This window comes from Sorex fumeus, unplaced genomic scaffold (genome assembly GCF_029834395.1).
Source record: "Sorex fumeus unplaced genomic scaffold, SorFum_2.1 ptg000265l, whole genome shotgun sequence".
NCBI lineage: Eukaryota > Metazoa > Chordata > Mammalia > Eulipotyphla > Soricidae > Sorex > Sorex fumeus.
In genome coordinates, this window is record NW_026606322.1 from 27,189,378 (window position 1) to 27,216,726 (window position 27,349).

A 27,349-nucleotide genomic window follows, 5' to 3' on the forward strand; every position below is an offset into this window, starting at 1 on the left:
AGACCCATCACAGGCTGCACAACTCAAGACTCGGCGAGAGAGGGTAAGAGCAGCAGCACCGAGAGGCAGGCGGTGTAAGACAGACCTTAAAAGGCTCCCTACGGCCACGGTTTTCCTTGGCCTCCAGCCCCGCCTCACCTCTGCATCCAGAACCAGGCTCTCTGCACACACACCTTCCAGGACGAAGAGTGCCCTCTCATCACATGGGGTGTCAGTCACAGAGCATGGCTGTGACCCAGGCCAGCCTTTCCCTGACAAACAGACAAAGCAGCCCACACCAAGCCCGGGGTGCAGGGGTGGGGGGTGGGGGGAGGCGGAGACCGGAGGTGCTGAATCTGACACGACTGCCTGATGGTCCCCTAAGCAGGAGGTGAAGAGGGAGTCCCTTGGTCAGGACAGAGTGACCAGGGCAGGGCCTGAGGGAGTGGGCGCAGCTGTTTCAAAAGCTTTAACAGCTTTTGTACTTCAGGACGCTCTTACATGGACAGGAAAAGTGGGCTCCCGCCAACAGTCAACAGCCGTTCTGCGATCACAGCAAGAAAACTCTTCTCGGCAAACCCTGAAACTAAGGCAGATCCAAGGAACAAAAAGCTTGGCCTGGATACCACGCAACAAAAAGCCAAGAATACGTCCCTGTACTTTTGAGCGCCAACCTCCTCCCTTCATTTCAGCTTGGTCAACTTCCGCTAATCACTCTTAGGAGCACCGATCTTGTTACGGGCCAAGATGAGGATGCAGGATGCAGATGCTCATGTCTAGCAAGCAAGTTCCCCCACTGGGAAGCTAAAGGTCTAATAGGCTCAAGACAGACCACGATTCATTCCACAAACACTCCCCCTCACAAGACCGATGGAGGAGTCCCCGGAAATGAAGATACTACCAGCTGTCTGTATTCTTCTTCCAGCACTTTCTCTAGGGCTGGGAAGCATTAAGCGGGATGACAAACTTCGGGGACTTCAGTCTTAACCTAGTGACATTCATTCTGGCAAGACCAACAACCCTAGCAGAAGTGCTACAAGTCATTCCCTATTTACAGAAAAGGGCTCTCTTCAACTGACCTAAGCTATATACAGACACAAAATGATGCACTCTATGGATTCTATTAAGTTGGCAACAGAGAGAAGGGGGGGGAACACCCCCCCCACAGACTCAAAAAATTCCAAACTACCAGGACTCAACATTGGCCGGGGGGGGGGGGGGGGGTGTTGGGGGGTGTTGTCAGAGTACGGCCTCCCAACACCACCTAAAACTGCTTATGCCCTGAACAGAAGAGGTAAGAAGGCTGTCCAAACAACGCCAATTCCATTGCTGAGTTATCAGCAACATCTTCAGAATAAATAAATTGAAAAAGAAAAGAGGCAGAGGGATGGGTGTTGGAACACTTTATGATTGAAACCTAATCTCACAATGATTCAATAAAAATTCTATGGAAGGAAGGGAGGAAGGGAGAAGGAGAGGAGAGGGGAGGGGAGGAGAGGGGAGGGGAGGGGGAACCCATGCCAATTTGAAAAATTCAAGATCCTAATACCCAAGGTAAGGAAGGGTCTCAAAGGAAAAGCATTTCTTCTGAAGAAATAAGACCAACTTGGGGCTCTGATATGGATACTGAGTTTTCTGCGCCTGCCTTTGTAACTGTGTACACTTCAGCATGGCAGCCTTCCTAGGGACAGTCCCTTATTTGGCCCCCAGGTTAAGGAGGAAATTAAGAGGAAAAAAAAAATTCTACCAAGCACTCTAAAAGCTGTCAGAGATCATGTGAGTTTTACATGAACTGCTTTTTTATCTACACACCCAGCCCACGGAGGACCCTCATGGAGATGCAGAGACATGATGCCACCTGGTCGTTTCTACAATCAACTGTGGACCCTCAAGCCCATCATAAGGAAACTGGTTTAGGGAATATCCAGAAAAAAAGAGAAAGAGAACTGAAGTCATTGGGACTGAGTTTTGATTCAAAAGCTACAAAAGTATCTTTAAAAGTAACAACTTCCCCTAAAGAATACAAGCATAATAAAACCATGCAATTACAAAAGTATCAGAGATCACAGAAAACAAAGGCCAAAGAAAGTAGATACACAATTAGGTCCCTTCAACCTGTCCCGAACAAGGACAGAGCTAGGTGCTCACAGACACAGAACAACAAGCCAACCTTTTTTTTCTCGACTATCTTTTGTCCTCTGCTGGACAAAGGAGGAAAATCAGCTTACAGAAAAGACTCCCATCCAAAAAAAACTGCAACTGGGTCCCCCATCCCCAGAGGGCCATACACAAACCTGTAACAGGCCCCCCAGAAGACACACTACTGAACTCAGAAGGGCTTATTCATGGTAGCTCTTACGCTATTCTTTCCACAGCAAGGCTCTGAGGTTCCCCCGATGGCAAAGCACAAGCTCTGAGTCCTGATATCAATGGCCAGTGGTCACTGAAACGTCCTCAAGTTCTCTGGGTCATTTTAAGCAGAAATCTATAGAGGCCATGTATAAATGACAAGTCTGGAGAACGGGGTGGGGGTCGGATCAGAATGTGGCAACATCTCAAGACAGAAATGTTCCCTCTGAAAACTATCTCAACTTTATCATTAGCTCACCAAGAAAGATAAGCCAAGACAAAAGACGTGACATTCCCCCCGCCCCCCCCCCCACTTCAACTATCTGGACCCATCACGTAAGTTAAGACCCACTAAGGAAGGTATCTGGCTACTAAAGGTGTCAGCGAGTGACCAACATAAACCTAGAGAGTTAGTGGAATGTATGTGACCACCCCACTGGGCACTGCTGACCCTCAGGGGCTGTTTCCCCCACTACAGCAACATCCTTAAATTTGGTCCCCAAATCTGCAGATCATCCACAATGTTCATTTTTCTCCCCCATCATCTGTCAACAACACAATCATGACAAACGTGTATGACATCTGATCTGGTGGTTGGTCCGGTATGGTTCACTTACAACTTCAAAGTGGGCGGGGGGTGGGGGGGAAGGAAAAAAATAAAAAAGTGTGTGTGACGGGGGTGCGAAGAACACGGAAGAGAAAAGACCTTTCCCCAGCATCCCTTATACCGGTGGTACAAGAGTTAACTACAGGAGAACACTCGTCTCTCTTCATTTGGCAACCAGATCCACAGGCTAACGAGATGAGCCTGGCAAACTAACGTGTCCTGAAACTAGGATCCCGCAAGCACATTAGATTTTTCAGTACAAAAGTGAATGTCTACTAAGTCCTTTTTGTAAAAATTGTGGTCAACATCACAGAAACAGGAAGGACTCGGAAGGGAGCGAGTGCTCTACCTCTGGATAGAAAAAAAAAAAGGCTCCCAAGGTTTGGCAGTGCAGCCAGGACCCCTGACCCCTGACCTGGGGCATCTCTGTATATGCTCTGCTGTCAGCATTCCCCGACCATCTCTGATCGCTCCTTACTTTGGTATGGAAAAAAATTTTTTTAAAAACCACATTTGCACAACTCAAGTCTGTGAAACAAGTCTTGCTTCATTTCGGTGGAAAAGTGACTTTCACTCATCTCTGGGAAAATAAAGTCTTGCAAATAGATGATTTTTTTTTTTAATTTGTCCTAAGTAAAACCTGGCTAAATACCTACAGCGTAAACAATGCCTGAGAGATGCAACAGTCAGAGAAGTTTGTTGTCGCTGTGTTCCAAAGACCAGTCCATCTTTAAGTTAGGGCCTCAGTTGTCCAGAGCTCAAAGGGAGAAATACACGAACATGAAGATGCCCAGGGAGCACACGGCGAAGAGCCCCACGTTCAGGACCAGTCTGACGGTCGGGGGCTCCTCCAGCATCTGTAAACAGGCCGCCTCCTCATCCATCAGGTCCCTCAGGCTCCTCTTGCTCATGCTCTTACTCTTAAAGCCACAGAACCAGTCTATGAACTTCCAGTAGCGGCTGCCCTGCTCGGGCTCCTTCTTCCTCTCCTTCTCTCCCATGAGCGCTGCCTGCCCGTTGGAGTAGGCGTCCACGGGCGTCTCGGCCTCCGAGTGGCCAGCGGACGCTGCGGCCGCGGCAGCCGCGGGGTTGCCTTCCTCCCGGCAGGCCACCAGGAGGTTCACATCCTCAGGCTGCAGGCCCTTGAGGCTCTCCTCCGACTTGCCGTTGGGCATAGTGGGGCTGCCGGCCTCGCCGCCCACCTCTCCACCCCGGAGGATGCTCTTCTCCTGCATCTTATAGGGCTCGTCTTGGACGGCACGGCTCTCCTTGGTGGCCGCCGCACCCTTCCTGGACCAGAAGGTGGTGGTGCGCGTCTGCTCCTTGGTGGGGGGTGGCGTGAGCAGGCTGACGATCACCGTGATGAGGCCCGTGACCCAGAAGAGGGCCGTGGCCACGTACATGTAGTGGACGTCCTTGATGAAGGCGGGCCGGTCGTCGGGCTGGTCGCACTCAGGGGCCCGGTAGATGAAGGCCAGTGTCAGGCGCACGGCCCCGAGCACAAAGCCCGCCATGCCCCCGTAGAAGGCCCCCTGCTCATTGCAGCGCTTCCAGAAGATGGCCAGCAGGAAGAGGGCGGCCACGGGGGGCGTCAGGTAATCAGCCACCTCCTGGATGTACAGGTACATCTGGCCACCCTGCATCTCCACAATGATGGGCACCCAGGCAATGCTGATGACCACCATGAAGACCACGAAGATGCGGCCCACGATCATGAGCTCCCGGGAGCTGGCGCTCTTGCGCACCAGCTTGTACACGTCGAGGGTGAAGATGGTGCTGGCGCTGTTGAAGATGGAGTCCAGGTCGCTCATCAGGGCAGCAATCATCACGGCCATCATCAGCCCCCGCAGGCCCACGGGCACCAGTTTCATCACCAGGCGCGGGTAGGCGATATTGGAGCAGCCTGCCCGGCTGCCGCACACCTGCACGCAGTGCTCGGGGTTGATGCAGGCCAAGTCGTCCGTGAACAGGATCCTGGAGATCATGCCCGGGACGACAATGATGAACATGGGCAGCAGCTTCAGGAAGCCGGCCATGAGCGTGGAGCCCTTGGCGTGGGCAATGTTCTTGGCTGCCAGCACCCGCTGCACGATGACCTGGTCGGCGCACCAGTACCACACGGATGCCGGGGTCTGGCCCAGCACAAAGCCGGGCCAGGGCACGTCCTCATCGGTGGGGTCACGCAGCATCTTCAGCGCATCCTTCTTGGGGTGCACATTGCAGGAGTTGGTGTTGGAGAGGTTGTACGCCAGCAAGATGCGCGTGACGTTGGGGGAGGCCAGCATGTAGCGCCTCTTCACTTCCTCAAACCCGCCGACCTCCATCATGCTGATGACCATCAGCGTGAGCGCCCCGATGATCATGAGCAGGGCCTGCAGCGTGTCCGTGTAGATGACGGCCACCAGGCCACCAGTGACCGTCAGCAGGGCGGTCATCCCAATGAGCAGGATGACGGACACGTACAGGTTCCAACCCAGAGACTCCTGGATAAAGAGGGCCCCCGAGTACAGGTCCACGGAGAGCTTGGTGAAGATATAGAGAATCAGGGACAAGGCCGTGAAATAGACCTGAATTCTATGGCCACCGAATCGCTTGGACAAGTATTCGGGCATGGTGTAGACGCCCGACCGGATGTAAATGGGGATGAAGACCCAGCCCAGGAGTTGCAAGAGTAGCAAGGCATTGAACTCCCAGGCGCCCACCGCGAATCCGCTGGCCGCTCCAGATCCAGCCAGCCCAATGAAGTGCTCACTCCCAATATTGCTCACAAACAGAGAGGCACCGATCGCCACCCAGGTCATCGAGCGCCCCGCCAGGAAGTAGCCGCTCACGGTGCTCCTATTAGATTTCCACATGGCAAAGAAACCAATGCCCATGACCAGGATGAAGTACAGGGCCACTATGGCAATGTCTGCTGTCTCCAGGACAGCCCTCATGCTTGGTGACTCTGCACACGAGCGTCCAGTGACAGAAGAGTCCGACTTTAGTTACTCATTCGTCACCCCAGCCCAGGCTGGGACGCGTAGGGGACTGAGCTACACAGAGCCAACACAGCAGGTCAAAGTCTTTGTCCTTTGGTTTGCTGTCTTGATGGTGGTGGTTGTGATAAACTCTGAAGGAGTTCAGTTTTAAATTTTCCTCCGCTTCTTAATGGGGCTCGAGAACTTAGCTCGTACTCTTACTCCACTCTCCACAAGACCATCAGCATTTACTCAGGTGCTGGAGGAGAAATTCTGAGTTGCCGCTAAGTCTAGTGAAGCCTACTGTACCAACCCTGCAAGGCAGCAAAGACAAAAGACAAAGATTGAATTAGAGGAGGGGCTTACCACGAGCTCAGGACACTTTCAGGCTAGCAAATCGGCGCAACAAAGACAAAATTTTCTTTTTCTTTTCTTTTTTTTTTTTTAAGAGGGTGGGGGAGGGTTGGGGAGGGTGCAAGGGAATGTTGAAAACATGCTTCGTTCCACAAGCCATACTGTCAGGACTGAAACTTAAAGTCAGTGAGAACATTTACCGTTAGGCGCGAAGGAGGAAAAAATGTATCCACCTCTTACTGAAGAAGCCTCACTGCTCTGAAAACTAAAGGCCGTGGCATTGTGTGCAGGCCATTGGGCTCACCTCAGCACAGAACAGGCAATCTGCAAGCACTTCCAGAAGGGGTGAACACTGATTACTGATTATTAACAGGGGGGCCTCTTCAACTGCCAATTGCCAAGACCCACCCTCCCTCCCCCACCCAAGAGACAGGGTCCTAAATGAACAGACAGAGGAGGGGCAGTTCTGCCAGGTACCATCATGAACACCCCTCCCCCCATCCACACACACACAACCCAAAAGCCAGGTTACCACTTAATCCATGCAAATATACGGTTGGGAAATATCCCCAAATTTCAACTACCAATGTCTTTCTATGCTATCAGATAGTAACCTAGAAATCATAAGGCCCTGCCCTAAAGGGGTATTTGAACATTTGCTAGCCCCCCATCCCCTGTCCGTACCCCCAAAAACACAGGAGCATACAAGTTAGAACCAAGCCTAAAATTGCCTTTCTGCTACCAAAAGAAACTGGAAGGTTGTTTAGCATCTTTGATTTTTTTTTAAATAAAGTCAAAAGAAGTTAAGTTCCTTTCCTTTCTGTTCAATCGGAATTGTTTCCAAGCAAGTCTCTAAGAAAGATACTGAATTCCAAGTTTAATTTTTTTCTTTTTTAAAAAATGATGATTTTTTTTTTCAAATATGTTTCTTTTCGCTGCTTTCCTATTGATGAGAACAAAAAGCAAGAGAGGCAGGAAAGCAGAAATGTTTTCTGAAAGACTGGAAAACAATTTGATTATTATTGCACCTTTCCAGACCTCAGCATGAAAGACACTTGTCAACCATTAGATAGTGGATCATCTTCAATGACTCAATCATTGAGTTTGCAGTCCTGGATTAAGAAAATCACTGTGAAACAGACATTTAAATTTACCTAAAATCAAGTTTGGAAATTTGATGGCTTTTATCCTGCAAAAGGCAAATTCTAAAACCCCAGGTTAATTATAATTACAGTTGACAGATGAACAGGGAAACCACTGTTGTCAACCAAATGCCTTCTACCCATTAAATTCGAGCAAGGTTCTTTCTTCCTACACCTCAGGGAGAAGTGTACTTCGATGCTCAACAAAGATGTGTTTGACGGAATCTAGGCACTTTTCCTTTAAGAATAAGCAGCAAACTTGATTTTTATATTATATGAGATTAACACCTCTTTTCAGAGCTGTTCAAATCAGACCAAAGCACTACCTAAGAACTGAGAACACCCCAGGACAGGGCCTGGAGCGGCCAGCCTAGGTTATTAGGTTTACTTCATCAAACTGCATACACAGAAACGGTTTAATCTCACCTTTATTGCCTATGGACATAATAAAGTACTGTATGCTCTGTAGGCTACCAAGAAAACGGTCTCCTAAAATAGCGGCATAAAGAACGACGCCCCAAGGAGAGAATAAAAACACCCCAAGTGAGCCCTCAACGCCCACCCCCTTCAGAGCCATCCCAGTCCTGTGTGCATCTTCCCATCCCCCAAAATGGTCCCAGCTTTCACGGGTCCTTGGGCAGATATTACAGGGGAAGAGTCACCGCCGCCCCCCTCCATCCCCCCTCCCTGGTTTACTGAAACCAGGTACACATGACTAGCCCAGAGGACACCTGCAGGCCTGAGTGGACGGAGGAGTCAAGCCCCCATCCCAAGGGCAGCTGAGCTGGTCCCTGCCGTGGGTGGCACCCCTGGGGGCGAACCCTCCCCAGCCAAGATCATGGAGGCAGGGGGGCTCTTGTCAATGGCAGGGGTGAGCCAAGGAAACACACCAGGGAAGGGACACACACCCCAAAAGGGACACACACCCCGGAAGGGGCACAGGACACACACCCCGGAAGGGACACACACCTGGGGGCTTTGCCTTTGGAGGGGGAGGAGTCTGGGGGGGGTGGCCAGCATGGACAAGGGTTTTTGGGATATAGGGTAGGGGAGGGTTTGTGGAGTGCAGGCAGGGTGCAGGATGGATTATCTGCGGGGTAAAGGGTAAAGGAGAGTTTGCGGGGTACAAGTAGTAGTTTGTGGGGTGCTGGGTTCAGGAGAGTTTGCGGGGTACAGAAAGGAGGAGTTTGAGGGGTGCAGGGTGAAGAGTTTGTGGGGTACAGAAAGTTTGTGGGGTGCAGGGTGAAGGAGAGTTTGTGGGGTATAGGAAGGAGTTTGTGTGGTGCAGGAGAGTTTGTGGGGGAGAGGAAGGAGGAGTTTGTGGGGTGCAGGGTGCAGGAGAGTTTGTGGGATGCAGGAGGTTTTGGGGGATACAGGAGTCTGCAGGATACCTACTGGAGTGGCCTCCACAGCTGGGTTTCGGGGGAGAACCCAGTGTCCAGTACCAAAAGCAGTCTTCCCATCCTCAATCATGCGGGTTGTGATGTGCCAGGACGAGGGGCTCCCCAGAACCTACAGAAGTCACCGTTTCCGGCCCACCCACCCCATCCCAAGCCTGGGAGAAGTCCTACAGGCGTGCCAAACTCACCCCGAAAACGCAGCGGCCAGCATGCAATGATAGCTGGGAAAGGCGAAGAGAAATAAAGGCAACCCAAGGCCCCTTAGTTTGCAGAAGGGCGCCCCGAGCAGTAACTGACATCCCACTCGTGAGTGATGGGGGACTCCCAGGCCAGAATGAACCAGGAACACATGGGGTGGCCTCAGGCCTGGAGGGGTTAAGGCGCCAGGCCCGAAAGATCAAGATAAAAGCTGGCAGGAAAGTGGAAGGAAGTTTAGCAGATCTGGCTCCTCTTTTAAATGGAGAAAAGGTTTCTGCACAAAAACACAAAGAACAGCACCTCCCAGGGTTTCTTTTATTTCAAGGATGGGGGCAACACTGGGGGACCACCACGAGCCTCTTTATTTTTTCCCTCTTCAGCTGAAATGGCCTCTTTTCATAGGCCAACAAAGCTGCCGGCTTTACAAATCACGGACTCTCTCTCTGAAAAATGAGAAATAGAGGACAAGTAATAAAGCGGGGATGGAAGTGGCAAGGAAGTGGGCTGATTCCGTGGCGCGGCATTTGGAAGGAAACAATTCTCTCCCGCTCTGCAGCCTCTAACAGCTGGGTGTCCTACAAAGAAACGCTCCCCTAGTGGGGACCGGCGGGAACAGGCAGAGCACAGGGCTGGGCTTCTGATCTCCTGGCAGTAACAGGTGTTTTGGAGGGTCAAGCAGAGGTGCATGTGCCTCACACAGAAGCTCTTCTACCACTGATTCCCCCACCACCACCACCACCACCAAAGACGGAACCTTCCTTCTCAGAAAGTGGCATTTTACTGACAGCTTTGTATAAAATTAGAACACAACTCGGACGCTGTGTCATGTCCTCAGAAGAATTACAACCGAAGCACCAATCCAAAGAGAGATGTAAACATGCAACTAAGACAGAAAAAAGGATCAGACTAAATTTTAAACAGCCAGTAAATTCCTTCAGATACTATAACGGAAATATAATTAGTCACAATGGCCAAATCTAACATCTTCTATTAACTAAGCTGACCATGTAATTTAACTTCCAGACTAATAAATTATTCTAGGACAATCTACAAAATTCAAAACTTAAGTCTCTTTATGCTTCCCACCCCCCCCCAAAAAAAAACAAACAAAGGGACCCATCTTAAACATCCACTGGGGAACAAATTTTAAAAACTCCCTAAAGCAGCACATATATGCTGCCTGAACCCATTCTGCTTGTGCCCACATGACCGAGTACATGTGTCGCCCGAATCTCCCCTTTTGAGATGTGTTCTTTCATGCTTCTATACCTAATGCTGGGGTCTGTGCAGGGGCACTATCTGCCCTTGGAGAAGGTTTGCATTCTCTCAAGGGTGTGATTCTCTCTCAATTTCTCTCCCTCCTTCCCCTTCCTCAAAGCCTCCAAATAAATGTTATACTTAAAAAAAAAAAAATCCCTAAAGCTATCAGAGCCCCAAGTCCCACTGAATCCAACAAGGCTGCTGGTTCACAAAGGTTGAAGAAGAGGGCAGAGGTGACCACTGGCCCCCTTTACCGGTTCAGCAATCACTGGGGACCTGCTGGACCTTTCTGGAGGGCAGAAAGCAACACAGCTGCCCTGGAGGTTACACTACCCACAGGGTCATCCCAGCTCATGCCCTAGCCCGTCCCGAGGGGACTCTGCCATGTTGGGGAAACCCTGTCGTAACATGGACCAACATCGTGCTTTTGGCTCTGGAGTCACTGTTCAGGCCAGTTGGCAGGGGGCTGGCCGGCATGGCCGGGCTCCTCATCCAACGCCTGACAGTCCCCGGACGCGCCCACCCGGACAGGCTGCAGAACCCCAGGCCCTTCTGAGAGCTGGTCTGTGTGTAGGGGCCACAGGCAGGAAGCACAGGCCTGGGCTCCCCACACACAGTGCGGACAGATCTCATTCAAGGAACAATCTCCACTAGAGAACAGTTTTGTTTCTATACTCAAACTGACACAGGGACCCGCTAAGGTGCCAAAAGGGGTCCCCACTTCAAGCACGGACCCTCCTCCACCGACAGGCAGGCATGCTGGGAAGGCCAAACAACCTGTACGGGCAGCAAGCGAGGGTGACTTCAGTTCCTCCCAAAAAGAAACTGCCAACCGAATGCCAGGCCTACGGGGGTCCTCACAGAAGTTATTTACAGATCAAGGCTCGAGATTAAATGATATGGCAAGCATGTGTTGCTCTCAGGAAAGGTGGGCTGGCAACCATAGCACTTCGGGTAAGAGAGCTCTACTTGAAGACCTTTCATGCAGGCTTCCACTTGGTGATTCAAGATACAGGAAGGCCAATGCCAGGAGTGAAACTGACGATTGGGGTTTGACAGCAAGCATGCATGTGCCCACAGGACCATCTTCATCCCCTGCCCACTCGGAAAGAGTACAGCAAAGAGGACGACAGTCCCAGGGCCTTTATAAAGCACATGTTCCAACTACCCCAGGGGGTCTTTTCCATCTAACTTGCAAGGATCCTAAGACATCACAGAAGCCCTAAAATACGGAGTCAGACTTTCCGTTGGACAGAACCTTTTCGTTCCTACAATCTTGGCAATGCCCATTTGTGAAAGTCCCTGAGAAGTGTAATGACTGGTCCCCAATGGCCTCCGGGACAACTCTGCAGGCTTTCTAGTCTCCGTGTGCCAGCAGCCGATGGGCAAGAGGGGCAAGACTGGAGCAAATAAGACATCTCTTTCCAAAAAAAATCTTATTCGGCTAGAAAAGTCGGTAAACCACCAGCTTTATCACCTCGTCCACATACTCGCTCTCCCGAGTTACTCTCGGGTAACTGGATTCTACCAGTAGAGGAGTCTGGCTCACACCAACGGGTGGCTTTTCCCTTCTTAAGTCTCAGAGAATGAAGACCCCCCTTCCGGGTGAGGGCGGCCTTCACCCACTGCTGGTTTCAGCTCTCTCATGGGTGCCCTGTAAAGCCAACTCAAATCAGGAATTTCCTTCTTAGGGGATAAAACACAAAAATGGAATAACGGGAGCAGCAATCTATTTCCCTGACCGCAGAAACCCAAAAGACCAAACATTCAGGTCTCTGTTGGGGAAAGAATTCGTGTCAGCTCACTGCACCTAGCGAAGGGGAGCTGCTCTATCAGAAAGCCCCGTTATCAAACAGGAGCACCAAGTGACAAAGGTGGGAAACAGACATGGGGGGTTGGGGGAGGATGAAGAGCAAGCTCAGCACTCAGGGCCACCAGCTTGGCATGAGCTGGGACCACAGTTCAATCCCCGAACCCCACGGCTCCCATGTCCACCCCCCAGGTGGCCCCACTGCTGGTCCCCTGGGCACCACAGGACCCTACAACCTCAGGCCCTCACACTAAACTGTACAGCCCAGTTGGCCAGGAGTGGCCCAGCGTCCTCACCAGCACTGACATTTGCCAGCTCAGTGTCCACACAACACTTGGGAGAGAACTGTGACAGGTCCAACAGAGGATATGGGGGACAGATTCTCTTTCTAGAGACGAGAACAGAAACCCAGACTGCTGCTTTACTGACAGGAGTATCAACATGACTGGCTGATCGGTCATCATGCAGAACCAGCCGTGCCTCAAGAGGTTCTGCCTGCAGAGAAGACACCAGAGACGGAGCTCTGAGAAAGGTGAACAAAGGAGACGGCAGTCAGCACATGGGACAAGATCCAACGAAAAACTTGGTGTGGTCAGACACGAACGGGATACAGAGGGGGAGAAAAAGAGGGAAAGGAGTCAGCCCCGGGCAGAGCGGAACCCCCTGGACAAACCAGCTCCAAGGCTGGGGCTTCCCCAGGTTCTCTCGTGCATCTCAGTCAGCAGCTCTCGCCAGGACTCCTCCCCCACGCTCATCAGCCCTTCCAGCAAGGCCCTCAGTCTATGCTACACCTGCATGGTACCATGAGTGTATGGCTCTGGGCCAACTGCCTTCCCCTGCCAATGCCCACCTCTTTAAGCCATTAGAAGGACCAGCAATGGGGCTGGAGCAATAGGGAGTAGAGGCATTTGCCTTGCACGCAGCTGACCCAGGTTCAATCCCCGGCATCCCATATGGTCCCCCAGCAGTAATATATATACCCCCATAATATATATATACATCCCATATACTCCTGCCAGGAGTAATTCCTGAGTGCAGAGCCAGGAGTAACCCCTGAGTATTGCTGGGTGTGACTCAAAAATCAAAACAAAACAAAAAACAAATTAAAAAGAAGTTATCAGCTATATGCTCTGACAGAGGCAAAGATAAGGATCTCACAGCAGAAGCCAGGCACCATGAACAAGTGCTTGAAGGCATGAACGGCATGGTTTGTGTCTCCTGAAGACTTAAGATTCTTCCTCATCTCAGAAATCAGAGACTCTTATCTCACTATTGCTCGGGTCAAAATCATCTGTCTCCTCTGCTCCCACTCGTAGCCCATGCCAAAATCAACCCGTCAGCAAAGATCCCGGGGCTCTGCCCCAAAAGAGATCCATGCCATCTGCAAGTGCCTGGTCACTTTTCCACATCACCCGGAAACTGCCCTCCTCAGCACTGGTGCCCATGGCCCTGACCCCCAACAGGACATAAACAGCGCAAAGCCGTCACCCCTTTACTTACAAGGCACAACGCACTCAACATCCCTCTGGACCTCAACACGGGCTGTTCCCTTGATAGGGTACACTCTACTCTGCACCCCAGATTCGCCCGAGATCCACTCTTCTCTCACTAAGGCTTAGAAGGAAGCTCCCTAACCTCCTTCCACCCGCCCTTGCCCTGTTTTTCCTCCACACTTGCCCCCTTCCAACGCACCACAAAACTTACCTACATTTGGAGTCTCCTCTCTACCAGAATGCAGACTCCTAGCATGAGGACGGCGGTCCTTACCTGGCTCCCCACGCCGCTCTGCGTCTACACCACTGTCTGTACAGCAGCTGCTGAAGCATGGCTTAAGTAGGTGACTTGAACAGCTGCTCAGGAAGCAATGGCAGACCAGAGGGGCCAAGAGGAGGAGGGCATTTCCTCCGCCACGCCAAGTGCTCAGCAGTCTTGGAGGGCTAAGAGAGGATGGAGGGACCGAATGCCAAGGCCAGCAGGTCGAGGCAGGACCTTCCCCCCCCACCCCTAGCCCTCACCCCCACCGTGCGTCGTGACGTCACACAGTCCTGACCTGGAGCCCCACCTCTCTCTCTCCCCATCCGCCAGCAGTGCAAGCTACTTCTCCTCCTGGCAGGCTTCCTCTTGACGACGAAGGGCCCCAGACCTGGCCTTCAGGGGCATGTACAGACCTGCCTTTGGCTGGTGCTCTGTGTGTCATGGAGACTGTCCAGGCAACCCAAAGGACAGGGCCACATGGGGGCAGGCTCCCTTCAGCCCACTCCACAAATCCAAGCCTGCTGCCTGCAGGGTCCCACTGGCCGGATCAGCTAATACTTAAGCCACAGGTGAACTCTAGGCCCCGCGGACAGGTGAGGCAAGTGAGGACTCCAGAGCGGCGCCAAGGTGAGTCCAGAAACGCGCTCTGTGCAGGCGCCAGGGTCCTTTTACAACACTTGACAACTGCTCTCCAGGAGACAGCTCTAACTCATCGAGACAGACGGACAATGCAATGGAGAGACTCGCCTGTGGCAAAGGACCCAGAGAATGATGACAGTGGATGCCGGGCGGACAGGCAGACAGGCACTGGGGCTGAGGGGCTTTGGAAAGGCTGCTGGGAGCTGCACCCAATGAGAATGAATCTAATTGCTAACAGGCAGACACGCGCCTCCTGATGGCATACAACAAACACGACCCGAGTCTAGTCAAATTTCTACACACCAGTTTACAAAAAAATACCTGAAACCAAAGACGACAATAGGCCTGTTCCTTCAAGCTCGAGGTCTCCCCTGAACACGGCTCTCCTTGCTGGTCACTGCCTCCAGGCTGGCTCGCTCGCTCAAGCTCAAGTTCTCTTGAACATGTATACTTTTCCTTCTTCCTCCATCCACCCAGTCCACAGATTACTAAGCGTCATTCAATAAAAACTATTTGGCTTCACCACACATACACATACTCACACACACACACACACACACACACACTCACTCACTCACTCTCTCTCTCTCTAAAAAGTCATGGTCCAGATTCAGAAAGGAAAGGATATGGAAAGCACTAATAGTAAAGAATTTGGGAGGTCGGCTAGTAAAAGGAACTGTGAACTCTTTGGATTCAGAGAGATTAGATTCAAGCAAACTACCTGTAAAGAAACACAGGAGCACCAACACCAATCATGGGCATTTAGGAATTATAGTTTGGGTGTCTCAAAGGCACCGAGGTTGTTTGAAACCTGTATCTCTTAGATGCTAAAACTGTCACAGGTGAAATGTTGTTATCTCCTCTACTTGACCTTCAAGTGCACCAGCAACAAGTGATTCAGAACTCATGGGAAGAACACTGGTGGATTTCACCTAAAGCAGCAGTGGGACAAACTGACAGGCCTCCCAATAGGATAGCAACATCCTATGTTACCATTCCAGCCAACGACAGCTGAGCCCGTCTCTTATCAGGAGAGGGCAACTAGGCATGCGCAGCTGGAGACGCCTGAGAGTTGGCGGGTTGACAAGCTCCCAAGATCTGCTGTCATTAACGGCAAAGTTTAAACAACTCTTTGAGAGCAGAGAGACTCCACTAAATGCAAGATCCTTGACTACATCTACAGATAAACGGGGATTGCTGAGGCAAGAGTTCACGCTCAACAAGAACTGGACATTTTATAGGAGCATCGATGTCAAGACTGAGTGCGCACAGCATGCTGTGGTTAAGGAGACCCTATTCCTGAGTGGTACCTGCAACTCTCAAATGACACTGGGTTTTTGTTTTTTTTTTTTTTTTTTTTACACAAAACTGGTAATTCTAGGGGAAAAGCATATGGACACGAACTGAACTGCACTTTTCCAGCTTATAGAAGTGGGTCTAGTTCCTACTTCTGTAAGATGGGAAAAATACGCATCTCAGGGCAACATCGAGAGAGGACTCCATTCAGAGAAATCTGGGAGTGGGGCAGGTGACAGGCATTGAGCAACTATGGCAACACGCTATGGTCCATTCCTTTAAGGAAGGTGTGGCCATGGCACAAAACCAACACAAGCTGAACTATGACCAGCCCTCTTCTAAGACCTAATTTATCACCACTTGTTCCTGCTATTCTGCCCCCAGTTAATGGCTTGCTCTTCCTTCCGCGGAAGCTGAGGTCTCTGCCTTGCCCCCAAGCACTCTGATAACAGAATTTGCTCCACTTTGTCCCTTCCCCCCCTTCCCTCTTTCCACGGAACCTGCTGGCAGTACTAAAGGTGGCCTGCACAAATAAGGCAACTTTACCTTAGGGTTGATACCGGATCCCCCAAACAATGCAGGGCACAGTGGGCACTCAAAGAGAGCTCTGACACAATGTTCCCGTTGAGACTAGTCCAGGGTTCTCACCACAGCACACATTCAATTTGACCCGGAGGAAGTGGTAACTCCTGAACCTGAAAATCTGGCTCCCAGTTCAGCCATCATTAATCTCTGTGATTGGAGTACCTTTTGGCACATTTTAACCCTAAGATGCCTGAGCATCCAAAGAGGATTCTATATAAAAGTGTGTGTGTGTGTGTGTGTGTGTGTGTGTGTGTGAGAGAGAGAGAGAGAGAGAGAGAGAGAGAGAGAGAGAGAAAGTGTGTGGGGGGGGGGAGAGAATGTTTGTGTGTATGAGTGTGTGTGTAAGCCAGCCAGAGTTTGATTATTATAAATAATCAAGCCTTCAACACCTTGACCACCTTCAACATGGATGGGGTTCGTCTTCATGATTTCTGTCCTCATTCTACTTGCTTCCAGCTTCTCATTCCTAGAAAAATCATTCCTCGAAGAACTGGGGCCACCAAGTTTCTGATGCCAGACATTTCTCCTTGCATCTGGCTGAGGCCAGGAAACGTAAACAAAAAGTCTTCCTGGTAGAGCAGATACTGATTCTCCCAGGAAGTTGCGTCATTAATACAAGAGCCATTAATACAAGAGCCCAAAACTGACACAGTTGCTCAGATGCTTGGCTGGGAAATTTAGAGATCTTTCCATTTTTGGAGACAGAAACATTCTCAAAAAGTACACCACAGGCCCGCAAACAGGAAAACTTTTAACAACTGGAAGGACCAACAGAACTGATGTCCTAAACTGAACCTAAGAAATGAACAGAAACCTGGTACCAGAAAGCATGAATGCCACTGGCTTTTTCTTTTTGCATTTCAGAAAAGTAAACTGGTGCAAAAAGAGCCAGAGAATCTGGATCAGAACCACTTAGCTAAAACATCAGGTCTCGAAATTATGAGCAGCTTCTGATGACTTCATCCTAATCAGACAGAATGCCTCATTTTGGGGAAATTATATTGAAAGTTTTTCTTCGCTTTACTCTTCATAGACTAAGCAACACAAACCCCTGGCTCTTGGCCGCCCCACACAAGACGGCATTCCTGGGGACAAGGACTCTGGCTTGGGATGGCCGGATCTCAGGGCCTCCCTGACGGAAGCGTGGTATCTAACTCGGGGTTTAAAAATAGTGCACGTGGTGGAGAATGGGCACTGGTGGAGGGATGGGTATTCGATCATTGTATAACTGAAACCCAAGCACAAAAATTTGTAAGTCTACAACTGTACCTCATGGTGTTTCACTAATAAAAATTTAAGGAAAAAAATTTTTAAATAAATAAATAAAAATGGTGCACTTCACACGACAGCCTTCTCGGGAAACTGCCAAGGAGTCCCCAGCAAAGGGGCGACAAGCTACTAGTAGATGGTGTGTTGACTTAACAGGTTCAAGTGATGGTGAGAGGACCCTCAAGTACCCCTTTCTGTAACATACGCCCAGTCAAGAGCCTGCCCCCAGACTGAACTGGGCCCCACATCCACATATCCACCATGGGCACACACAACACCAGAACCACACTGAAAGCAGGGCAGACGTCCAGGGGTAGCCGAGGTTTTCCGCCCCAAACAGAAGTCAAGGGCCCGGGCACCCTCCCCACACCTGCAGGCCAACCTGGCCAAGATCTGGTGCCCATCACGTCTGTTTCTCAGATAGGGCGATAACCACAGCAAGTGTCACCTCTGTACTTGGGTTTCTTCTCCTGACTGGAAGTAACGCATTTTCAAAGCCAGGTCCCTAGTGCCTTCTCTTCGGATCATGCAACCCTGTCGCCTTGGAAAAGCCGGGGGAGGTGTCGAGGAGAGGTTTGACAAAGCCAAGTGTGGACAAATGTAAAAAAGCAGGAGTCCTTGATTCTGGGGCCGACACTCCCTCAGGCACCTGAACACTGAGAAGCCTGCCCCACGGCAACACCTCAGAGTTTCCCTTTCCTTTACCTGATCCCGAAGAACTCCTGTCCTGTGGATTCTAGATAGGGTGAGCTGGGAGACTCGGACAGCACTCGCAGTCCAGAAACAAGGAGTTTAGTTCTCACGCTTCAAACACCGCCAGGCAAGAGGCCAACGGCTTCTGGATGAAGACACATGCAACAATGGCTGACAAAGGTCGTGGGAGGGACTGGAGTCTCCGGGAGCTCTCCAAAATACTTATACCAACATATAGCTCTCGCTCTCCAAAATATACACTCCACCTCAGAGGCAGAAGTTTGCCCCGGCTTCTTTAGCACGCAGGCTATGACACGTGCTAACTAATGCAAGGATGCCAGACCAGGCAGAACAGACTCTTTCTGATGAAGGAACTGACACACCATGCAATTGGCCCTGCGAGTCCTTCTTTTTCACAGAAAAAGAAATCCAAGAGTGGGGGCCATCTCCTGAGATCACAGAGCTGCTGCAAGGCCACGCCAGACATGGCCACCTCCAAGGCCACGCTACCACATCATCTGCAAAGACTCCGGCAGGGACTGCGCCATCTTCCAGGTGAGGAAATGGGAGTCAAAGCAGGACAGAGCTCTGGGAGACGGTGCCAGGGATCTGCCTGCTAACGTCTTCCTAGTCTCCTCGTGCCAGGTCCCTGTGGATGCTGACATGATATATCTTCATCCTGGCGGGGGCTTGGGTTCACTCAGGAAATGAAAAATTAGCGCGCCAACAGAAGCAGCAGCTTTCACACCCCAAAATAAGTAAAAACTGAACTAAAACTAACAATAGAAAAATCCCAAAGACCATACTGATGGACATTATTTATACATTTAAATTTAATATATAGAAACATTCATTTGCCAATCTGGATAAGGTTCAAAGCACCTGAGAATAGGCCAGTGATGTGAAGTCTTCTGCTGACTTCAAGTTCCTACTGCTTGACCTAAACCCGGGGTTTTCAACTTCTGACATCGGCAAACCCAGGGATATTTAGTAATAAAGGGATTCTGTGGACCACTATGGCAAAAAGAAAAACCACTACTTATTATAATCACATTTTGCATCTTCATTTTAAGACATGATATAAAATGGATTTTTTTTTTTAAATCAGGTGGATCGTGTTTTAAACAGCACAAACTTGTCTGAAGCCCAACAAGAAACCCAGCCGGGCACCAGACAGTTAGAAACCACTGATCCTGTGCGCCACATCTATGAAAGAGTTGCCTCTACTCTCCACTTTCAGTTTCACTGACATGGCAGATCAATGAAAGTCCTCCTGGAACTTGCGCGACGTACCTCACTCTGTAATCGCTGCTTTAGGGACTCACCTTCCTTCTTTCCGAGACTCCAATTTGGCTTTCAGAGAGAGGAAACTGAATTTGCAATCACATGATATTTAGATGATGATTCTGAAAACACGATTACCTGCCATCAAAGCTCTTGAAAACCTCCTCTGGCAGACAGCTTGCCAGGCAACTAGGGGGCACATACATGAGCACCCTGCTCTCCCATACCAAGAATGGTCTGGAGAGAGAGGAGGGGTGACCCTCGGGCAGCAACTACGAGGGCCACTATGTCCTGTGCAAAGGGCAAGTGGCTACCAGAAATGGCACACACCTGACTGTAAGGGAGTCTGTGACCTGGCCAGGGATGGAAGAAACTCTCGCCAATTCAGGGGAATGCTGAGTGGGAAGCGACTCTGAGAAGAACACCACCCGAGAAAGAAGGCAGCGTCTCTGCTGGGCTACCATTGAGGCTTCCCCGGGGTCCAGGATGTGCCAAGTGAACACAAATGAAGCCCTATCAATTGTCTGAGAGGAGGCCAAGGCAGAGAAGGAGGCACGCAAAGGACTGCACAGAGTGACACAGGGAAACGAAAACACAGTGCCAAAGGAAATGAAAAGGAATCGTCTGTAGCGTATGCAGCAGCTGTTCGCTCTACACACAGGATGCAGAACAGGTGAGAGTGGACCGGAGAGGCTGAGGAAAGAATGTGTTCCATCACAGGCCACCATGGGCATCTCAACGTCTCTGGAACAGAGAGGTGTGACAGAATTCGGCACCCAATACAGCTGACACAACCAACTAACAGGGAAATTGCAACCAGGCCGCCAGGGAGGCATTACTCTACAAGGCTTTGTCTTTTATTTCCTCGTTAAAACCGCATCTCGAGTCTTTGAAAAATCGCGAAGGCTCACTTCCCTGCACTCTGAGGCCCGTTTCTAGGAACTGACTGTCCAAAGAAACTCGAAGAGTCCAGACAAGAAAGATGAGTGGCTCACCCAGGGCAGGGAAGGGGCTGGAGGGAGCCGAGAATAGAACTGAATCTGGCCAAACCCGGGGGACAAGAAGGCAAGAGAAGACGGCCACAAAAAAAAGGTAGAAAAGTCTTGAATTAGGTGATTCATTACGTTCAACCCACAGAAGCTACACACATCTAAAAGTCAGTAACCAGCACCAATGCCAGAAATGCCAGAGCTTGTTACCCACAAAAAAAAGGGGGGTGGGGGCAAATCAGATGAAGGTCAATAAAACAATAAAATAGTCAGAGGCACAGTAGAGAAAGAAGGGATCAATGAAAGCAGAACCCCCAGAAAGTGATACTATAAATGCAGTGAACTGCTGAGCCCAAGAAACGAGACATCTACACCAGGTATGGAAGTTAGGCATTAGCAAGGGTCTGCAAGGACCAGAGAGTAAATAGGATTATTTTGTACTCTGCAACAGGGCTGTTTTTATAAATTTGCGTATGATCTCTGAAATCTGAAATTTCATGCAATTTTCATATCTTTTTTTAAGAAAGGAACAGTGTTTTAGATTTTGAATTGTTTACTATTATTTAAAATAAATGTTAAATCCTGAGCCAGACAGTGTCCAGCAGGTAGAGCATGTGCCTTACAAGCACCTGACCTGGGTTTGATCCCCAGAACCTCTCTGGTTCCCTGAGCAGCGCCAGGATGATCCCGGAGCACTGCTTGGTGTGGGTCCTCCCCCTTCCCAACACCAAGTAAAATCCTTTCTTGTAGGCCATGTAAATAGAGACGACAGGAAACACTGGGTCTATGAAACATACTTTACATCTCCAGCCCTAAGTTACGCACCTTTTCCAAAGGTTTGAGATGTTCCTTTAGGTGAAGTGGTAACTTACCGGACATTCAGAGATCTGAGTTTCCTGACCTTCGACTAACACTTTACATGGGATTCCCTTAGGGATTCCCTTAGAGGACAGTGGGCATGCTGAGTACTCCCACGGGCTAAGAATACGACCTTCTGCAGGAGGAAGGATTCCTTCCCTCCATCAGGTGAGCTGTGCTATCCCACAAAGGCAACAAAGACACCCCAGGAGAGCCACAAAGAGAAAATGCTGGCGATTTCGTCCCTTGCCACTTCCAAACTCTTTCGTTTTTAAGGTAATTCTATAAACTCAAAGTGAGACGATTCAATGGCAGTCTCCATGTAAGAAACTAAGTTTCACAGGAAGTGAGTGGCAGTACTTGGTTATGTAAGTCATGTGGAACAAAAAACTACACTGAACGTGAGCCTGAGAGAAGTCATACGTACAAAGCATCTGTGGCCAGCAGGAAGGGGGTCCGGGCCGTTCCCCCCCCCACCAGCCACTCCGGGCAGCTTAGCTGGAGCTCAGGGGCAGAACCAGGACTCCTCCTTCCATCACTTGCTGTGGCAAAAGGCTGTCACCCAAGAATACTTTAAAACCAAAGCAAAGTATGACATGGCCTGCAAGACGACATGCGGCTTTCATCACTGGGAACTGAATTGCAAAGATCTACTTTCCAGCAGACAAGATACACAGGGTAATTATGAAAGCTCCAAGCTGTTTAAAGAAGGCCTGCGAGAGAGAAGAGATAAAAGGGAATTTAGCTGGCTAACAGCTGCAACGAATGCACATCCACTTGAACGGGGACGGGCAGCCACCTGAGAGCAGATATGTCACTTTTCCCTGGTTATCAAAAGTCACCAACACGAGATGCAAGGCCCCTGAGCTGGTCAGTCCATACCTGAATTCATTAGCCTCCTACAACTCCACCAAAAGTCACCTAAAATCTGCAGGTGTAACTTGCTGAAGATCAAAGCCTGGATACAATCTTAGAACAAATGCACTATTACTTCTCTTCATCAAAAAGGCTTTGGAGTAAAGAGAAACGAGAGACTGTTTCACTCACAATCAGTAAATATACAACTTATTTCTGAAAACAGTTCTTCCAGGAAGAAATCGATTGGCAAGTGCCATGTAACTTGAAATTGATTTTACTATGTGGATATTTTTTAAAAAGTTCTTTTTTTTTTTTAATTCCTGGGAACTGGAATGTCACCACAATTGCTTCCCAAACCAGATTGCAAATTCAATTCAGACTGCATTTTAAAAAAAAAACCCTCTAGCTAAAAAGAACTATTTCAAGGAGTTATTCTAAGATTTATAATCTAATCTTTTCAATGTAATTAAAAATAAATGTGGGGTCCTGAATATGGAATAACTTGTGAAATCGGTATTAATAAGAGGACTTAAGATTTCTAAAGATGCTACCTGCTCTTTTTTTCCCATTAGAAAAGTACATACAAGTGAGTATTTATTAATGTTTTTTTTTTTTGTACACAGAGGCATTCACTTAGCAATTCAGTGAGCTATTCTTTAAACCACTGACCTTTTTTTAATTCACGTAAAAATTCTTGAGCCAAAATAAGATTTTAGGGGAAAGAATTTTTTTAAGCAAAGTTTTCACAATTCTGAAATACACCACCCATGCTTATCCTTTGGGAAAATGAACTAAGCCATGCTCATTAATGGCTGTGTCCCCAAGTCACCAAATAGAAATGTTCTACATAGTGGGTTTTTTTTTTTTCTGCCTCAAACCTCTTCCTGAACCCATCCCCAAAGTAAGTTTCCACAGCCTCCCCTTGGCTTCTCCATTTTCATCACTGCAAGTCAGTCTGCCACTAACTGAATTTTCTAAGTGACATCAAAGGCATCCTTTTCTCTGGCTGCCTTAAGAATCAGCTTCAGCCCAGTCTGGGCCAAAGCATGCGTCTCCCTCCTCAGGACCCAGAACGTCCTGGCAGGGAGGACTGGGAAAGGTGGGGGAGAACTCACCCTCTCACCACTGGCCTTTCTTTTCTGAAAAGAAGAAAAAAAGAAAAAGAATAATGCAACCACCGGCGGCCTCCGGTCTCACCTCTGGAGCTAGGTTCTTCCACAGTTACCTAGAAGGCCTCTTCCATAGTGCTCACAGCTGGGCCTGCGCTCGCGGGTCTACAGGAGACTCTGAAAAGCGTTTCTGAAGACTCTTAGCTAGACGGGCTAGGACTGGCCCTGTCAGGTCTAAGCGTGCACTTTTCCAAGTAGCTTTGGTCTTCGCCTGTTAAAAGACCTGGGTTCTCCACACCCACCACTGAGTCCGGTGGCACCCCTCCATCTATTCTTCACACCGATCACATGGGAGGGGGTAGGAGGAGGAATTAAAAAAAAAAACAACTTTTTAAAAAATATCCACATAGTAAAATCAAGTTCAAGTTACATGGCACTTGCCAATCGATGTTTTTTCCTGGGAGAACTGTATTCAGAAATAAAAGTATTTGCCCCATTGTGGAGGTCCCACAAAAGCCTCTGCTCCCAATTTCAGGAGGGGGGGAAGAATGGCAGTGGGTGTGACTAAAGCTCAAACATAATGGCCGGACACCCTGGACCCTTCAGCCAGAGTCTCTGGGGCATAGGGACATGGGTGTCACCTGCAGAGGATTCCTTCTCTAGCAGATGTGGAGATCATGCATTTAAATCTCTAAAACTCTAGTGTGCTCAGTTTCAAAGGAGTGTGTGTGTGTGTGTGTGTGTGTGTGTGTGTGTGTTTCTGTGTTTCTGTGTGTTTGGGGGTAGGGGGAGGGCAGACTAGAGAAAGGAACAACAGGGTCGGACATACATCTTCCGATATACATCTGAAGTCAAAAAGACTTAAGATGTTTATGCAGCTCTGGGCACTGGAGAGTGGGCTGAGAACGGGCACCTGAGCGCCATACCTGCCTGGAGCTGGCCACCAAAGCAGATTTCCACACATACAAAAAATAACTGGCAGGGAGCAGCCATCAAAGTACAGGGACACACTGTAACAGTTTCAGCCTGCAGCATGGAAAACTAGTATATACAAGATGGAACCAAGTTACCAGAGACTTTCCACTCTGCAGCTGAATCCCAAACCACCTGGGTTCCGATTCCACTTTCGCAGGACCTGGGGAAGATGCACCAGCTCACCACAGCATTTCTGCATCATGCAAATATGTTCATTTTATTCCCAGCCCTCAAAGTTTAGAAATCAACTTTTGCAAATTGGAGGCAAGACTGCTGGAACTGTGAAGTCTTTTGTTACACATTTACAAACTACCCAAGTCAGTGACTTCATTTAGGCCAAGGATCTCTGAAGCAGTTTTACTATTGTTACAATGTCCTCTCTGCAGTTTGGGGCCCCCCCCCCCCCTGCATTATCTTGCTAGGATTCCCCATCCCCCACCCTCTGCCCAGATTAAGGCAGGCACTGAATACAGTCCCTCTGGCCAAAGTCCAATTCATGGTCTACCTAAACTATCCTGAAACATATGCTCAGGACACAAAAAAATTACAAGTAACATATTAAAGGAAATACAGATCACCGATGTGCAGATGCAGCTCGATAACCAATGCACTTGGCAGCTGTGCTGAAAGCAGAAGAGATATCCCAGAGTTTTCATTGCAAATGCCTCTGGACTAACAAAACAGTGCCTCTATAAATTGACCTGCCTTCCTCAAAACAGGTAACACATTTCTATAGAATAAATAGCAAGCCCAGGTCCTAAAAGCATCTCCTAAAAAGCTAGAAGCAGGGCTTACAATTTTTGCACATAATTGTCTATCCATGTTAATAATGCGTTATTTTTAAGTGTTTTGGATTGTTTTAAAATTCTTATCACAGAGGGCAGAGGGCTCATTCTCCAGGGGGTAACCACCGGGATCTTCTGCCAAATACTGGAAGCTGGAATCTGGGGGGGGGCTTTTGGGCAGGGCTTAAGACCACTCTCTAGACAAAACCCCCCGAAGACCACTCTCTAGACAAAACCCCCGAGGTCCAGTCTAGATAGTGGCAACGATTCCCCCCACCCCCTACCCCCGCCTCGTTATCTCCAATAGCGCCAGATCCTGGGCTGAAATTCACCCAAACTTCCTAACAGCTACTCGGCCAAACCGCCCCCCAACCCCCACCCCAGTCCTATCGCCTCCCCAAATCTGACCCCCACCACGTGCGCCAGGGGCCTCTCAGAGCTGTGCGTGGTACAAGAGGCTTCCAAAGTTCAGAGATTCGCTTCCGTTTTTTATTTTTATTATACCTGGGAGAAGAGGAAAATAAAAGGGGGGAGGGGGAGGGCACATAAGGGGCTCTCCTTACATTACCGAATTCAGGGAATTCAGGCTAGTAGCGAACATGGCCCAGAACACAGGAGGACCAAGCGCTGACTCCGGGCCACACCACCACCTCCCCTACCCCCAGGGGATGCAGAGCTGCGGGTGGGCGTCCCCCATGGACCCTAAACCTGGAATTTCACCCCCCTCCCGCCGCTGCCTGGTGGGTGGGGGGGGGGGCTCCAAACAGCAGGGGAGGGCAGGAGAAAAGTTTCTTCGGGAAGGCGCAAGAAAAGCCGCAGATCGGATGAATGAAACCGGGCTAAGGGCATGCATCCCCCCCCCCCCTCCCACCTGGGGGCTAAGGGCATTCCCATCCCCAGCATACACACACCCCCCAGCCCACCTCGCCCGCGAGCCGGCTTTTTTTTTTTTTTAACCCGCTGAAGTCAGAAAAAGAGAAGTCCAAGATGGGTTGAAAACAAAAGAACCTCCACGGAATCCCCTCACCCGAGAGCGCGGTCCAGCGCGCGGCCCGGCCAACGCGCTCCTACGGGAGGAGATTGCGGTGGGGGGAGGGAAGGAAGGAGGGTGCGGGGGGCGCGCGCGGACGGTCCCGGTTGAGGCGGGCACGCTGCGGGCGGCGCCGGGGGTCCTCTCCCCGCTCCCGCGACCACCCGGACCACCACCACCGGCACCACCCCGCCCAGCAGGCCGGCGCGCGAGTCACACCCTCCCGGCACACACCCCCGCGCCCGCGCGCACGCGGCCTCGCCGCGCCGGCCTGGGAGGTGGGGGGGGGGGATTGCGGGAGAGCCCCCCTCGCGCGCGCGCGGTCCCCAGCCCCAGTTGCCCACCCACCCAGGCCTCCCCTCCGCCGCGCGGCCGGAGGGGGGCGGCGGCCTAGCGGCTCACGGGGCGTTGGGTGGGGGGGAGACACCCGCGCCGGCGACGCGGGGCGCTCTCGCCCAGGACGAGGGGGGACGGGAAGGTCACTTACCCGCTGCATGGCTTTCAGGATCAAAGCCAGCTCGTAGCGGGGCATGCCCGACCTGGGAGGCGCGCGCGGCTCCTGGGCGAGCCGGCGGGGCTGTCCGCGGGGCGGCGGGCGGGCACAGGGTAAGCCGGAAGGCTCCGGACGCCGAAAGCACGCTCCGGTCGCGGGAGCCCGGGCTTAAAGACGCCGGCAGCTGCGCAGAGCGCCGGCCACGCCCCCCGCCCGGGCGCGGCCACGCCCCCGCGCACCGCGCCACGCCCCCGCCCGGGCGCGGCCACGCCCCCGCGCGCCGCGCCGCGCCGCGCCCCCCTCGACAGGCGGGTACGCTCGCCGCCCTGCAGCTCCCTCTCCGGGCTCCCGCGTCCCCGACACTCCCCGCAGCACGGAGCCGGGGTTGGGGAGGGGGTGGGCGGTGCAGCGAGCGCGCCCGCCACGCCTCCCCGCCGACCCCCTGGCTACCTAGGGTTCTCGAACCAGCTGGAACTTTCCATGCCTTCCGTCTCGTCCTGGGCGGCGGGCGAGCCTGAGCCCCCGTGTGCGCCTGCGCCACGGTGCGGGCTTGTGGGTGCGCGCGCCCCTCGCCCGCGGTTCCTCCCGCTGCACCCACCCTCAGAGCTCTGGGGACCCAGCACGGTGGCCACGCTGTTGTTGCCCAGCGGGGCTGCGGCCGCTGCAGCGGGG

At 50.9% G+C, this 27,349-nt stretch overlaps 2 protein-coding genes across 2 annotated transcripts in view; both read right to left on the reverse strand.

The window, feature by feature from the left end:
- Nucleotides 1-26,806, reverse strand: part of MRPS6 (mitochondrial ribosomal protein S6) — a 66,286-nt gene extending 39,480 nt beyond the window's left edge. The window contains exon 1 of the mRNA XM_056109269.1: nucleotides 26,672-26,806. Within this exon, the coding sequence (XP_055965244.1) occupies nucleotides 26,672-26,716 (45 nt within the window). The 5' untranslated portion in view covers nucleotides 26,717-26,806. The remainder of the gene's footprint in view (nucleotides 1-26,671) is intronic.
- On the reverse strand, nucleotides 3,589-26,809 carry SLC5A3 (solute carrier family 5 member 3). The gene is made up of 2 exons (XM_056109268.1): nucleotides 26,672-26,809; nucleotides 3,589-6,209 (listed from the first exon to the last, which is right to left on the reverse strand). Exon 2 carries the CDS (start codon nucleotides 5,869-5,871, stop codon nucleotides 3,694-3,696), a length of 2,178 nt encoding a protein of 725 aa, XP_055965243.1. The 5' UTR covers nucleotides 5,872-6,209; nucleotides 26,672-26,809; the 3' UTR covers nucleotides 3,589-3,693.
- Nucleotides 26,810-27,349: the final 540 nt, after the last annotated feature.